Below are 15,559 nucleotides of genomic sequence, written 5' to 3'. Positions count from 1 at the left end.
AGGAGATGCAGGGACAGTTGCTTGTAGCAGGAATGAAGGCACTAGATTGTATTGCCTTCTTGATTTAGTAGATTTGACTTCTACTTTTCACACAATGACCTAAAAGAAATATTATACCCCAGAGTAACTTTGAAATTGTTTGTTTAAATTAACTTTCATTTGGATTTATGCTTAATGAAATCTTCAGAGATGCAGACAGCCCCTCTCTAATGAAATGCTCTGTCTTTGAACCAATGAACAGGGTTGCCAAACTGTAAGGATTCCTCTCTAAATGAGTGGGCTTTTATAATGTTACACTTGGGTGGCACAAGCAGAGTGCTCGATGATTAGTTTATGGTCTAGATCATTGTATTTTTATTACACTCATAAAAACTGTGTTTCTCCTCATTTTCGTAATGGCTTCAATGAGCTTCTATACCTTCTAGAGGCACATTAAATCGTTATGTGATGAAAGTACTGATTTAGTAGGGCTAGTTTTAAAGTAAGATGCATGTTTTGAATTCTTATCTTAGTCTGATTGCTGGCTGAAAAAGGTGAAACTACTTTAGAATGAATGAAATCTGTATCATCTTCCTTACATATAAAGAAGATTTCCAGCTGTGGCCTGGAACAAATGCAGTACAATAAAGACACAAATTATACATATACATCTGTCTGTAAAGTGTCTGTAATTTTAAAGTATTTTTAAATGGTTTTGTGGCATTGTGAGATTTTAACATGAGGAGGAGGAAATTACAGACATTTTTATTTGAGAAACCTTTTTTAAGGGGTTAAAAGAAAAAAAATATTATTCTTAAATTCCACTGTAATTTTTTTTACCCCACTTCTTTTCAAAACGGTAAATAACCCTATTCTGTGTAAGCCCTAGATTCATTTCTCTGAATAATTCTAAGCCGGTTTTAAAAGTAGTTTTAATTATGTTGCAAAATGAAAAAAGGGAAGAAAAACGTTATTTGTTTCTTTATATGCAAGCTATTCTTGAAAGAGAAGACAACATCATTATCCATGAATGGGAAACCTTTTTATTTGATATGTAATTAAAAAAAATAATCCTTGAATTGAATGTATCATCTCATCTTTGCACAGTTTAGACAAAGGCCTTTTTTGTTGACAAAATTTACATGTCAATACAGTTGCTTATAAATATTTCTGTGAAATAAACATAACCCTTCACAAAAAGAGCAGTTTACTCTTCATTTAGTAATTTTATATGCTAGCAAAAAGACAATGAAAGTTGTATGCAAATATAACATCAATGTACAGCATAATAATAACAATTTTTAGTGATTATGCTGCTTGGTATTAATTCATAGGAGCCTTTTTGTTCAATCATGGGCTGTGTTTGGAACAGAGATATGCCAGACCAGAGCATCTCTGCTTGTTTGCTGTTTGTGAGAGACATCCATAAATCCTTTAGTTGAGGATGTGCTTGATTCTTGTATCCTGCTCTGTGGCTGGTCTAAATTATTAAGTGATCATGCTGGCAGCAAAGATACTCTATTTTCTTCTGTTTCTGCTGTACCTGTGCTCTGTCTGCAGCACAGCTGGACTTTCATTCTACCTCCAGGTTAAAAAAAAAAAAAAAAGGGAGAAAAGAGGAAAACAGAACTAGAAAAAAGAGAGAAGGAAAAGAGGAAGGAGGAGGGAAAAGAAAAAAAAAACGATGAAAGAAAAATGAAGTAGAAAAGAGGGAAAGGGAAAGGAAATGAAAAATGAAATTTTAAAGAAAGGAAAAAGGAAGAAAGAAAACAAAGGAAAGATGGAAGGAAAGAAGGAAAAAGAAAGTAATGCACATTTGCAAGGAATTGTTTATAAATGTGCATTTGGAGGGATGACTTCTCCATCCAAAATGTTCCTGGGAAAATAGATTTGCTTTGAATTTTCCTTGCCTTTTCTTCATTACTATTGTTCAGATGCCACTTTTATGATTGTTTCAGCAATGCCGCATTTTAATGGCATTTGCTACTTGGCAAACTGAAAAAAGACACGGGATTGAGAGCACAAACAGGTTTCAGTACATGTGACAGACCTTTAGTAGGTCTGTGCTGCTTCAGTGTTAAATACCCAATCTTAAATAGATGGGTGTTCTGCAAGCACCATTCAGTGTTCCTTTAGTGGATCTAAAAGTTTGACAGAAAAGCAATTGAACACAGTACCAGGAGCAAGGAGAGATTTTGTGGATGACCTGAATTGAAATCGCCGGAAATTCTTTAATATTTCATGGACGCCTGCAAAATATGGTGCCAGTTTATTCAGGGATTTGAAAGCAGCTGCAGAGTAAAAGTGTCTAATGAAAATGAAATAAATTTCCTGTGAATGGAATAAATTTTGATTGTGTGTCTGAGTGCAGTAATTATACATGTCACGCAGTAATTAGGCAGTCACAATGTGGCCACGGTGTCTTTCTTTGTCTGCAGATGGTCTGGGAGAACGGCTGTGTCGTTATTGTCATGCTGACACCCCTCGTGGAAAACGGAGTCAAACAGTGCTACCACTATTGGCCAGACGAAGGGTCAAACCTCTACCACATCTACGAGGTACCTGCACAAAATATCTGCTTGCAAACGCGACAGTAAGTGCAGGGGCTGATTCCAAAGGGATGCTGGAGATGATCTAACCTGGAGGTCGAGCTGTGGACTCTGAAATACTCTTGGTGTGCCTTCGGGTAGTTTTGCATTTGCAAAAAAAAAAATTTGGAGCGCAGCTTTAACAGCAAGGTGGTTTCCACCGAGTAAAATGTAGTAAATAATGAGTGAAATATTGCAATATTAATAAGGACAATAATTTTTTTCATTTTGAATTGTTTTGCAAGTGGTTGATTTATGAAAGCGTGTATTTATATTTTATAGGAAAATAGTATTTTTAGAGCTAGTGAATTTTGCCTTAGAACAGCCATATGTAAATCCTTGTAGAACAATCTCTATATTGCTGTAGTAATTAATCCTATCTATTTTTATCTCTTGCCTCAGTCACAACAACAAATATATATTTTTATTTTCTGCTTTGCATTTCTAGCCCAAAATAGCATATCATGAGTTATGTTGCAATGCAACATTGACGACGACTGTCAGATTTTTCCAGTGGTCCAGCTGTGTAGAGGAAGAAAATAATACCACAATGCCAAATAAGAAGAAATGTGGAGAAATAGTGAAGAAATACTGTTATTTAAACTAAAATGGGAATAAAGTCATTTTCTGAAAAGATGAGCTCTGCAAATAAGCTGCATTTTTTAATGCTTATTTTTGTTCATAGCAAAAGAAACTGAATTTTCACTTCTCATGTGAATTCAACTCATATTTTTAAGACCTATGAGAGTGGCCTGGGCCATGCATTTGTGGACATTTCTGATAAGAAAGAAACTGCCAGTCTAATATATTTTCTATACAAAATATCTTTTGTATTCACATAATGTTATAAAGATTAAATTCAGTGAATTTTGCTTTGGCATTAAAATTGTCAAGATTTTTCTTATGTTTTCAATGCAATAGCAATGGCAGCTAACCCCTTTCTAACAGCTACACTGATTGCTAAATCAATCTTTTCCCCCTCCTCGTGCTGGCCAATTTGCTAATAAAAATAAAATTTTCGTGCGATTCCTTCATCCCAGAAATCTTACATGTGCAATCCTGAAGACGCGACTCGCAACCAAAATTGCTGATCTCCGTTTGTTCCTTCCTGTGGGTGCAGGTAAATCTTGTCTCTGAGCACATCTGGTGCGAGGATTTCCTCGTGAGGAGCTTCTACCTGAAGAACCTGCAGACCAACGAGACCCGCACAGTGACTCAGTTCCACTTCCTGAGCTGGAACGATCAGAGGGTTCCTGCTTCCACCAGATCCCTCCTGGATTTCCGCAGGTAAAGCACAAAGGATGGCGCTTCTTTTAAGGCAGTACGGGTCTGAGGAACTTGTGCTTTCTTTTGTCCTTTAAAGATTTTTGGGTTGAAAGGGGGCTCCTCAACCTGTGATGCCACACTGCTAAACTAAGAAATGTCTTCAGTAGGTTGATGTTTAGTGTTGCCTCACGCAGAGATGTTGCCTGGGTTTAATACATATTCATTTCCCATTTAGAGATCAATACTTTTCCTCCCTTTGTATAATCTCAGTTCTTCTGTATTTCTTTGTTTTTCAAGTATTTATCCATTCTGCAACTTCCAGGCTTTTTGTGTGGCTCCCCTAAGGTCCTAATATCAGGACTCTCACAAGTAAATTAGGAAGTGTGAGCATGCTTGAAAAAAAGAATCACAATGGAGTCATATGGCGATAGCGTCATTCCCGTGGGACCATTTGCTCGTAAGGATCCAACAGCGAGGTCTGCAGACCTTTGGCTGCAGGAAGGTGGAAGCTTGAGAAAGCAGATGAAAATGTTGACAAAGCATACCCTTTGGAACTTTAAAAAAAGTCCGTGTGGCTTTAAAATACAAATATACAAAGGCAAAAGCTGTGAAAGTCCTTGCCACCTTCCCTAATGTTTGCTGTGCCTATCTAAATTTTAATTTGAAAATTAAAGCCATGCATGATAAATACTGGAGCGAAATAATCTTCATTTGATTGCAAAGCGTGCCCAGTGCATCACGTGTAGGTGTTAGCGTGTACCAGCTAATCCACAGCGATGCGCTTATGACTAATGAAAAGAATCTCCAGGAGGTTTGGGGAGTTGGTGCTCAATCCGCCTCTTGTTCTCTCTGCTCTGCAATATTATCTACAGCCCCCCAAAGTGATTACAAGGGGCTCAGTGCTCAAAAGGTCCAAACTTGTTTCTTTCAATGTGTGCTGGGAGCTCTGACTGATGTCAGTTGAAGTTGTGTGTCTGCACCCAAGGGGAGGAGCTGGCATACAGCCAACCGGAGCTGGTTGCACAGTTGTCTGTTGGCAAAATTTTACCCTTAAAAATTGAGGACTAAATGCCACCCTTCATCCACTCAGTATTCTTGTAGCTATTGCAAGGCTTTTCAAAGCAGAGAGACATCTCACACGGTGCAGGTCAGGTAATGGAGTGCAGCTGCTCTGAGTCACTTGGAGCTATGGCCAGGTGAGGGTGTAAGGATATACTACAGAGTCACAACACAAAAGCAGTACTGGAGCAAGGAAGTGCAGCCACAGGATGGAATTGAATTTGTAATTGAATTTTCAAGGTTTTCTTCTCTGGGTCCAACTTTAATATGATTTTTATAGGTTGATTTCCCTTCTCTTGTGGTACCAAGGAGGTTTCCTGTAGTGAATTTCTGTAGTGAGAATTGTGACTCGGCTCCATTAAGCTGTGTGGGGCTGCAGCACAGAGCCAATGCAGCGCCCGGCTTTGCTCTTTTCAAACTTAGTGGGAAATCTGCTAGCAATTCTAACTAGAGCATTAATGAGCCTGTACAGCCAGGACATCTGAAGTTCAGAGCACCTCGCCCCTGACTCGTTTCAGTAAGGATTGAGGTCCCTGCATGAGCTGCAGGATTAGATCTACAGTAAGTCACAGTTCACATCGCCAGGAAAGCACTTCTTAGAGTGACATTGTGTAAGGGTTAAATAGCTGTGTTGAAGAAGTGTTGTGCAATACTTTGAAAAAGAAAAATGATAACTAGATGAGAAAAGTAGCGGAGCTGCCATTCTTTGTATTTTAAGCCAGTATGGGAATGAACCTGTTAAGATTTAATTGAATTCTGAGTGTTCATTTCACATGTATTCACAGTCCAGTGTAGGGTACTGTAATCATTTGCTACGTGCAGATTTTGTACAATGAACTCTTAGTACTGAATGCATAGTAAAATTCCGCCTGAAAAGGAATTTTGGCATGCACAATAGCTGGTCTATGAATCTCAGTTTTCTTGGTCATCTGATGTTTGGGTTGTTTTTTGGTTTTTTTCCGTTCATTTTTAATGACAAAAGAACTAATGCACTATTGCTAAAATAATGTATTTGGAATTCATTTATACAATACATGTTTTGCACCTGAAGCTTTCTATTTAAAGTACAGACTCTGCTGGATTACAACAGCTGAGTCATAAAGCCCCCAGAAAAATGTCTGACAGTGCTACCATACTCTTAGTAGGGTAGTGCTAGGAAGGGGCTGCTCTCATTTCTTTTAATCTTATCTATGTTTTTATGTGCATTCAGTGTGTTTGTATATATATATGGATATGTGTGTATATTTATATATTCACATACATATATGAAATTAAGCATATACATAACCAACCCTCTATTTTTTATAATTCATCACCAAGAAAAATTGGATTCCCAAAATTACCTTGCCCAGAGTCTGTGGAAATATGGACCTAAACATTTTTATTGAAATAAATTTTGCAAGTCTCTTTGAAAACCGAAAGCTTACATTTCTCTTACTCTGTATCAGACAGTGATTTAGATGATTTTGCATCTAGCGGATACATTAAACCATGCTGAATAATCTATCATACTTTCATAATGTAGGAATAAATTGCCAAAAAGAGATTATTCTATATAATTAAAAAATCTGTACAAAAGACAGTCCCTGAGAGGTGAGGCTACTACGGAAACCACTGGTCAGTTTTAAATGCTTCTGGAGTCCTAATTTCATTTTGAACAATAGACCAATCATTATTGCTCTGGACTAGCTTGTTAGTCATGCACTGATATGTGTCATTAAATATTTCTTGAGCCCAGAGGGAGCACATTTACACTTTAAAGAGGGACTGCTAAGCTAAAAGATAATTAGCATCACATGTGAGGGCTTTGCTTAAAATATATATCTATTATGCTATCACTTCTCGCTGTGTGCAATGGCATTTACTAACACTGCTCACTTTAAAAATGGACAAATTCTTATTTTGCCAGCTAATTAGCGGTTGCCAGTGTCATTTTTGTGATGTTGCAGCTAGTAATATGAGCCCAGTTGCATAGTCACAAAAGTGATCATTGGAAACTGTGACTCTGCTGCAGGGACAATGTGGGAAACCCCTTTTCTGAGCCTCTAACGACCTCTGACCTTTGCTTGCTGATGGTTTGCATGATGATTTCTTTTTCACTCAATGAGCCAAGGGTTGGTTTGTATTACTAATCATTCTTTCTAAGTTAATTCTTCCTGTATATGTATATATATATATATATAATATATATTTTCTTCAACATTCAAGAACTTCGCTTACTGATGAATTTTCAGCTCACTCTCATTAGCCAGAACTAAGAATGAAATGAGATGTTGCTGCACTTCTAAATATTTTCATAAGCTATATATAGACAAAGCTATGAACCAGCTGGATTGAAACCCTTTGTTTTAATGTGTTTTCTGAAATGTGTGATAATGAAAATGTTTGAAACGCCTTCAATAAAACTGACAAACATAAGGTGTCTTTCCCTAACATGTGTCTCTGGCTGTCTGATTTACTGAGAGGTCTGATAGATTTAGATCGAGTTTTTCATTGGAATTATATTAGGACTTTGGTAGATGGCTAGTCACAACATGCAAATATCATATTAGTGGTGCCACGCAAGGAACAAAGGAACCACACAAGCAGAAAGAGAAACGGTAAATACCCCTCTGTAGTGATTAGCTTGTATTTAATTCTTGAAATGGAAAAACAACTCTTTACTAATGCACATGATGGGTGGGGGGAGACTGACCAGCTGCAAGTTGGGGAATGCAGACAGATTGTATCAGATGTTGGTACATTTAATACAGTACAATTGTATACACTATATTATTGTATACAATGTTTGTATATTTCAATTATAATTTACTGTACAATTAAAAAAAAAATTAAAACACCAAACCAGGCTTTATATGATGTAGAAGGAGCTGATCCTCAAGATATGACCATCAGGAATTGAGTGGTTCATTCATGTGAAAACTCTGCTGTAGGCCACGTCATTGAAGTTTTGTTTGGTACTGCCTGCATACAGATATATTTATGGACATATAAATGGTCCATTTAACTTCTGAAGTCATGTGCTTCTCAATTACTTACCACTCATTTAATAAGAACATTGTTCTACTGCATTAATTAGTTACATCCAGGGAATATAAATAGAGACAGAATGTCTCGGCGAGTATGATTTACATAAGTAAGCAAGAGATAAGAGTTGTGAAAAGTGACTGAATTCAAATGTTTAAAAGGAATCCCGACAACAACTTAATATTGTTCTCAAGTTTGGTTAGAATCTTAAGTAACAAAAAGAAGAATATGAAAACACGGTTTCATGGGATAACTCCAATATCTCCATAGCCATTTGGGTTGAGTTCCAGGTATCCCAACACCCTGTCAGAAGTTTAGGCATCTTCAGGCTATACTCTAAGCAGTGTTTAAAGATATGTGCATGTTTTCACAGCACAGATGTTAGTGAATAGATGAACAGCCAAGAACTAAATGATTCAGTAGGTTAGTTATGCTTTAAAATTCATAATAACATCACACCACTGTTGTCAAATTTCAGCAGCTCCCTTTAGTTTAGTTATCAGGACCCTGTGTACCACTTAAGCTTAACTGACCACCCCTTGGAAGCTGCCCTATGAAATTATTTTATAGGAGACCTTCTAGCTCCAGTAAACTCAAAAATCTCATCAAATAATTTGAATGAAGGGTTTTGATTTCTTGAAGCAATGCTTTCCCATTTTAGCCTTTATTCATCTTGCCTTGTTAACATATGTGTGCATATTTTATGGGTTTTTGGCCTGTAACGTACTTGACATGCAAAATATATCCTAGAGCAAAAGAGAGGACTTGGGATTTGGGTTTTTGTGAGGCAATTTAAATAGATTTAAACCAATTTTGTGGGCTCTATTCTTAGACTGAGTATCTTGGTTTGCTTCAGCACTAGTTAATTCCTTCATTGAGTTTACATATCAGCTGACCTGTTCTGTGGCTGTACTATTGATTGATTTCACATACATTCTCTTGCCACTGAGAATGTTTAACCAGGAAGCTGTCGAAGACAACAGTGTGTAAATATTAAATATATTAACACTTTTTCAATAGAACCAAAGCAGTAGAACCAAAGCTTGCTGATGGATCTAGTTATTTTTACTACAATAAAATTAGATTTTAAAATTTTTAAGAAGCGTTTCAGGAGATTTGGCATTTGCTTTTCTGGGAAGAAGTGGTGTTACAGATCAGCACACATTGTACAAAGCGTAATGAAATAGCCTTTTTTAATTTTATATTCAGTTTGATGCCCCTTGATATTTCCTCAAGCAAACTCATGAACTCAAAGTTTGCCTCAAAATCAAGGCATCTCAAGCTAATCTTAAGTTTTGGAGCTAGGACATGAATCATATGCGGAAATAGCTCATTTATTTTGCCCAGACAATAGCAATAATTGAATGTTTTGTGGGATTTCTTAGGCAGCAAACCAGAATCAGACTTTAAACAAAATTATCTTCTTAACAGCTTGTAATATTAGGAAAATATCAACCTGAGTACTTCTTTAAAGACAGCAATATTTGCATTTTCTTATTGCTTGTTTTTGACAGCTGGCTAAAGAAACGGTATATAATATGCTTAATTAATTTTTTGTGTCTGTTTTATTTCAGAAAAGTAAACAAGTGCTACAGGGGTCGCTCTTGTCCAGTAGTTGTTCATTGCAGGCAAGTACAATTTCTAAAATAGCTTTAGAGAGATATGTATGTGTAAGAATTTAACATAGATATAAACAACGTGGGCAAATTAAATCTTTACATGAATTACTAAACAGTGAGGTAGGCTAAAAGTTTTAAGTATAATTCCACTGAGTTTTAATGCTATTTAATACTTAGAATCTGTTTTCATCATAAAATTATCCTTCCATGTGATTTTTTAGATGTTGAGCTGTGACTTAACAATGTATGGCCACACTTTCCAGTATAAGTAGCATTTCAATATCATATATCTCCTTCAAAATTACAGATGTCCTTTGCATGCCCTCCCAATTTAGTCTGCCTTATTTTATTAACACTTAATTATGTTTTATTTCTTCTTTGCTTGTTTTTAGCAATCAGGGTGAGATGAGGGCAATGTCAGGGAGTGGAAACCTGCCCAGATTGAGTAATTCTTTAAGCACAGAGTATTTTTAGGCCTGACAATGCAATAGATGCACACGAAAGCTGTTGGGCAGTTCAATGGAAAAATTCAGCATAACAACATTAATGTTAAGTTTTGCCATTGGGGGTTCTGACTTACTTATTGAAAATATCCTTGTAGAGAATGAAGACAGAAGAACAGCCCTGCTAAGAGGCAGGATGTTTGCCATGTGGCACTTCAGTTTGGGTGGGAATGAGGAGGGAGGGGACGTGTTTCTCACGTGTGGCTCAGCCGAGTGAGGTTGCAAGGAGCTGAATGCTCCAGAGGGGGCTTGTCTGCATTGCCTTCAGGAAACATGAAAAAAGAACGATTTGATGCACAATGAAGACCCTTCAAGTTTCTCACTCTTTCCTTACTGTAATGGATGGAAATATCTACCATGAGCTCAGTGGTTTTTGTTTTTACTGGGCCTCGTTGCTGTCTTGTCTTTCATTATTCAGCTTAACTAATAAGATTGTGTCTTTGTTCCCTTCATAGACAGAGAAAAAAAAAATACCACTAGCTCCTTGTCTCTAAACTGTGATCTAGTAACTGAAAGAAAAAAATCTCTGTCTACAGAAATTAAGTTTCATAGCCTGCCTGTAAACAGAATGCAATAACGTGCTTCATGCTGTTCTATTATTTTTTTCTTTCATTAATTCTTGTACACAAATTGAGCTATCAATAAAAATAATGGCTTAATTAATAAAACTACATACCAGCCTAATGGGTCACACATGCACCTTTGTAAAAATTTTGGGGAGGGAAAGAAGAAAAGCTTTTACTTAAAGTCTTAATTATGTTTGATAACAGCAGCTCTAAAAGAGCATCACGCTGGCAATTACACATTGCTCTCTGAAAGGGACACAAGCTGCATTCAGATTAGGGAGCTTTCCCCCTCCCGTGGCTTGGTCTCACATCTCTGAGGAAGGGCTATTGATACACAAAAGTTAAAGCTATTTCTTAGGAATTCCAAGATAATATTTCTTTCTGGTCATTGCTACTAGGGAAGAACTGAAGCGAAAGGTACAGAGAAATAAAACATTCATCTATAGTGAAGAAAGATTGCAGTCCTCAGTAATCAAATATTTGTTCTTGAGCAGATCTCTGCATTCCCTCTGACCACTGCATTCAAATGAAATCTGCAGCATTTTTGACTGTTCTGGATAATGTTCTAGTCAAACTCACTGAGTTCTTCATCTCATATATAAGTGACCCTAAGGTCACTATATGTACACTTTTTGATTAGAAATGGTATCCTGGTTTAGGGTTTTCCACTGTTGTTTAAAATGTTTTTCCTGGATAAACACAACTTGTCTTAAAAAAATCAAAACAAAGCCCTGTTATCCATGCAGGATAGTAGTTAATCTTCCACAACCAGCTTGTGTTTATTCAGTGCAAGCTTTCTCTCCTCTCTCAGTACCCTCCTTTAACCCCTCATTCTCTCCTCTCCCACCATGCGTAACACTGTAACATTAAGGGCAGGTACCTTCATGTTGAGTCTAGATGCACATTGATAGGCTTTATTTTTTCTTTTTCCTTTTCTGTTGGCAGTGATGGTGCGGGAAGAAGTGGAACCTACATTCTAATTGACATGGTTCTCAATAAAATGGCCAAAGGTGAGAATCGAAAGGCTTGTTACTTCCTCAGTACTGAAAGATGTGCTTGTGTTGCCATGACAACAGTGGGGGAGCAATATTCACAGAAAATCTGAGAATAAATTAGAGGCAAATTGTACTCTTTCCTGAATGTTCTGTAGTTTTATTTTCATACCTAATGCAAATGCTTTCTGAATAATGAGAGGTGTGTTTGTGCTGTTGAGAAGTACTTGAATTTTTAAATTTATCATTTAAAATAGTTATTACGGTTTTTACAAGAGATGCCTTGAGGCTGTACAACCCTAATTTAGTGGTTACAGGAGCTAGGTCCTGGGCTGTGTCATGGCTGTTGCCCAGTCCCCTGTCACCTACCCCACCACGACAGTCAGATACAATTATTTTACTTTTTGGAGCTGCCCATTGCCACCAACGCGTGTAGAAGTGGTGGTGCCAGACAGGGCCTCGTGTCTGGCACAGATTTGTTTCTTACAAGGAAAAAGACTGCAGTGAACAGGTCAGAGGACTGAAAATAAATCTCCATTGCCAGTTCTGGCACTATCTGTTCAATATTGAACAATGCATTTAACTTCTCTGTTTCTTAGAAGTCTCCTCTGTGATGTGTAATTTAATCAATAATCTGTCAACTAAACATAAACTTGTTTGTTAAAATGAATAATCTATAGATTCTGTAGAAATTGGGACCATTCCTTTTTTTCTTGATTGGTAAATTGTTCATAGTGGGAAGTACTTGGGATACTCTGAAATAATCTTTGTTAGAACTGAATAAATTTTTAATATTGGTACTGTCTTCAGAAGGAAGGAGGGTGAGAGTGAACATGTAAAGCTGACCAAATCTGCCTTTATTGATTCTTAACCTGAGTTCTTAAGCCGCATCTGGTATTATGCACACATGCGTATTTAAATGAAAAAGGATTAGTTGTAAAAACATGCTAATTTACAGAGAGAAACGATATTTAGTTCTTTGAATAGTTTTTATTTAAGATCTTCTAACACTGACATATTTTTACATGTAGTTCTAAAATATTCTTCATGCTTTGCAGTCATCTGCTGCTGCATCCTGAATATTCCAGTCCTCTGGGACATGGTGGCATCCAGTCCCTTTAGAAGGAAGATTTTTGCTTTTTTTTTTGTCTCCAGATTTTGTTAACATGTCTCATCAAACATGGACTGAATTTTCTGCCTGCAAGCATCATGTGGAACTTGCCACTGATGCTAAAAGAAGTTGTATGTTTGCCTTCTCCTTTGCGCTGTACTGAAAATAAATTTTTCAGTGGGATGAGATTAGTTTTTCATGCTCATTGGAAAATGGGTTTTGCTCCATGAAGGAATATGGAGATATTTCCAATGTTTGTTACTTGCCACGTCACAACCTAGACTTTAAAAATAGAAGCAATGGTACACCGTAAAATGAATGTGGAAAAATTAATGTGGACCTTTGTTAAGTGTTTGTTCACTCATTTCGGCCATCAGCAGCGAGAAGCCATAATGAAAACTAGATTTAAAGTATATGCAATTTATTGGCATATAGAAGTAAATGAGGAGTATTTTCTGGCTTGGGGCTTTCAGCCACTTAAGGGAGGGTTGACTTTGTTGTAAAAGCACTGAAGAATGCCATTTATTGACTCCATTGTACCATGTAATGTCAAATTCCATTTTAAGTGTGGGCTTAGCGCTTCACAATGGCAGACAAGTCATGTGAAACTGGCCAGAGAAAGGCGTCACAGGGCTTTTTGGAGATCGCTCACCCCCATTTTGTTCTTGACCTGCTCCCCTCTGCCCGTGGGGGTGTGCGACGCGAAATCCCCTGACCTGGTGCTTTGGCTGGAGTTTAAATGAAAGATCAAAGGGCAGAGCGGGCATCTCAGCCCTGCTGAGGTGGGCCTTTCCCAGGCTGTCACACTGTGCGGCCGCCAAAGGTTTTGTTCGGGCGGGAGCCGCGGCCCAGCCTGTGCGGCCGGGGCCCTCTTTGTCTGGCCTGAGAAGCTGGAGGCCCAGGTTGAGGATCCAATGTTCATCAAATGATCAAAGGCCTGAAGCCCTGGACATGAAATCTTTCTTTCCATTTCCTTTTCTTAGAGAATGAATTGCACGAGTGGCAAAGAATGCCCTTTCCAAAGCTTTTATGTGCAGTGCGAGGGCTAACTTCAGAGTCCTTCAGCGCTGAACATAAAAATGTAAGTGCACTTTCAATCTGGGCCCAGCTGCAGGGCCAGCATCGAGGAACCCTTCTTTCAAAAAGGCTTTTAAGGATTAAGGCCTTCAGTCTTTCAAAAAAAAAAAAAAGGCAAAAAAAAAAAAAAAACAACCAAAAAAAAACCACCATGGACTTTTAAGAATAAACTTAGAATAATTTGAGTTTCTTGTTCCATGGTCTGGTTTATTAGAAAGAAGACAATAATGCATTTTTAAATCAAAGTAAATAGAGGAGTACTTAGTTTCAGCAGTGGGAAAGTAGAAAGCAATCAATAAATACCTTGGCTCTTTAGTGGGGTCTTTAATAGGTTGGGCAAAGGAGCTCCTTTTTCATGTAATGATTTACTTCCCTGCATTCTCTTAGACAGTTAACTGTAAATGCCTTTGTCATTTACAATTTCTTCCACTGCTCATTGAATTAGTGCTAACACTTAGTCTATTAAACACGTTATAAATTCATATCTTCTACTACCCTGCTGTTGCCAACCGTCATATTATTTTAGATGCTGAAAACCACCAACAAGGGACCTGTTCCTAAAACCTAGAGCAGGGACAAGAAATCAAGTTGGGGAGGATTTTGTGTTTGACATCTGCCACATCAGCTTGATAGTCCCAACCCCTTTGAGGTAGGGAATCTTAAAGAATGAAACTTTAAAGAAGCAAAACATCTCAGCTCAGGGCACTTGCAGGACAGTAAAAGTTGGTAACGAAGGCAGAAATGCTCCCATGGTGTACTTGGGGGGTGAATGGAGCTGGTGGAAGAATGTGCAGGAGCTCACAGGGCCACTGGGATGGATTTGCTGTTGGGGGAGGTTCTTAATGAATTTCACTGTCCTTGGTGCAGTAAATGCAATGACTGCATCTGTGCACTTACTCCTAATGTCCACATTAAATAATCTGAGATACTGGAGTAGTCAGAGAGCAGCAGTGTCTATCCAGTGCTGTCATTCCTGTGTCATGTCAGCAGGAAGTTTCAATGCAAAGTATATCCTTTTGTTTCATTGTTCCAATAATTAATGTAGCTTTTTATTGTGTAGTTTATTACTGTAATTTTTTTTCTTCCTAGCTTCATCTGCTGTTGCCTAGAAAGTTTGTATAAGTTGATCCTTGAGATCCCATTCTGGTGTTCTGTGATTCTGTGATATGCAGAGACCCTCATCCTATACCTAGCAAGGCAATAAGAAAAATGAAATAGTGTTGAATCTGGCCTTATAGTAACATATTTAAATACAATTTACAATATTTCAATTATGATACCTATTTAACTATGATAAGTATTTGTACATGGGTGTTAAGAGTTTTAAGACAGTTACCAAATCACCTCTGATTTCGGTGCCAGCCATCTTAGGATAAGCTTTAGTTTTGAGTTAGAAGCTGAGAAGTGATTTCGTTCAGCCCATGTCCATTTTCATGATTTAAATAAATGCAGAAAATGATAATGGATTGTTTTTGTAGATAACAATGCTTGCTGGATTTTTGATAGGGACTGTTTCTCTGAGGCTGATTTCTGCTGAGAATTTCAATGTTCTTGATGTATTTACAAGTTTTATCCTTTGTTACTAGGGAAGATAAGATTATTTAGATTTAGTCTACTTGATATTTCTTCCTGACTCCAAACTCACAGTAATGCTGAGCTGATCAGATTTCTTTTTTCTATTTGTGTGATCTAGAGAAAAGTTGAGAATTTTCTCATTTCATGTCTTTCCCCCAGGCTTATTGTAGTGACTAAAAGTGTGATATATTGCAAGA

General features: G+C 37.5%; 1 protein-coding gene across 2 annotated transcripts in view; it reads left to right on the top strand.

The window, feature by feature from the left end:
• The window catches only part of PTPRN2 (protein tyrosine phosphatase receptor type N2), a 637,088-nt gene that overhangs the window by 600,283 nt on the left and 21,246 nt on the right, over nucleotides 1–15,559 (top strand). For both annotated transcript variants that reach the window (XM_088159091.1, XM_088159088.1), the window contains 4 exons: nucleotides 2,418–2,537; nucleotides 3,688–3,854; nucleotides 9,494–9,547; nucleotides 11,553–11,617. In XM_088159091.1, coding sequence (XP_088015217.1) covers nucleotides 2,418–2,537; nucleotides 3,688–3,854; nucleotides 9,494–9,547; nucleotides 11,553–11,617 — 406 coding nt within the window. The remainder of the gene's footprint in view (nucleotides 1–2,417; nucleotides 2,538–3,687; nucleotides 3,855–9,493; nucleotides 9,548–11,552; nucleotides 11,618–15,559) is intronic.

This window comes from Sturnus vulgaris, chromosome 1 (assembly GCF_052056855.1).
Source record: "Sturnus vulgaris isolate bStuVul1 chromosome 1, bStuVul1.hap1, whole genome shotgun sequence".
Lineage (NCBI taxonomy): Eukaryota > Metazoa > Chordata > Aves > Passeriformes > Sturnidae > Sturnus > Sturnus vulgaris.
This window is presented reverse-complemented; position numbering and strand designations above follow the sequence as displayed.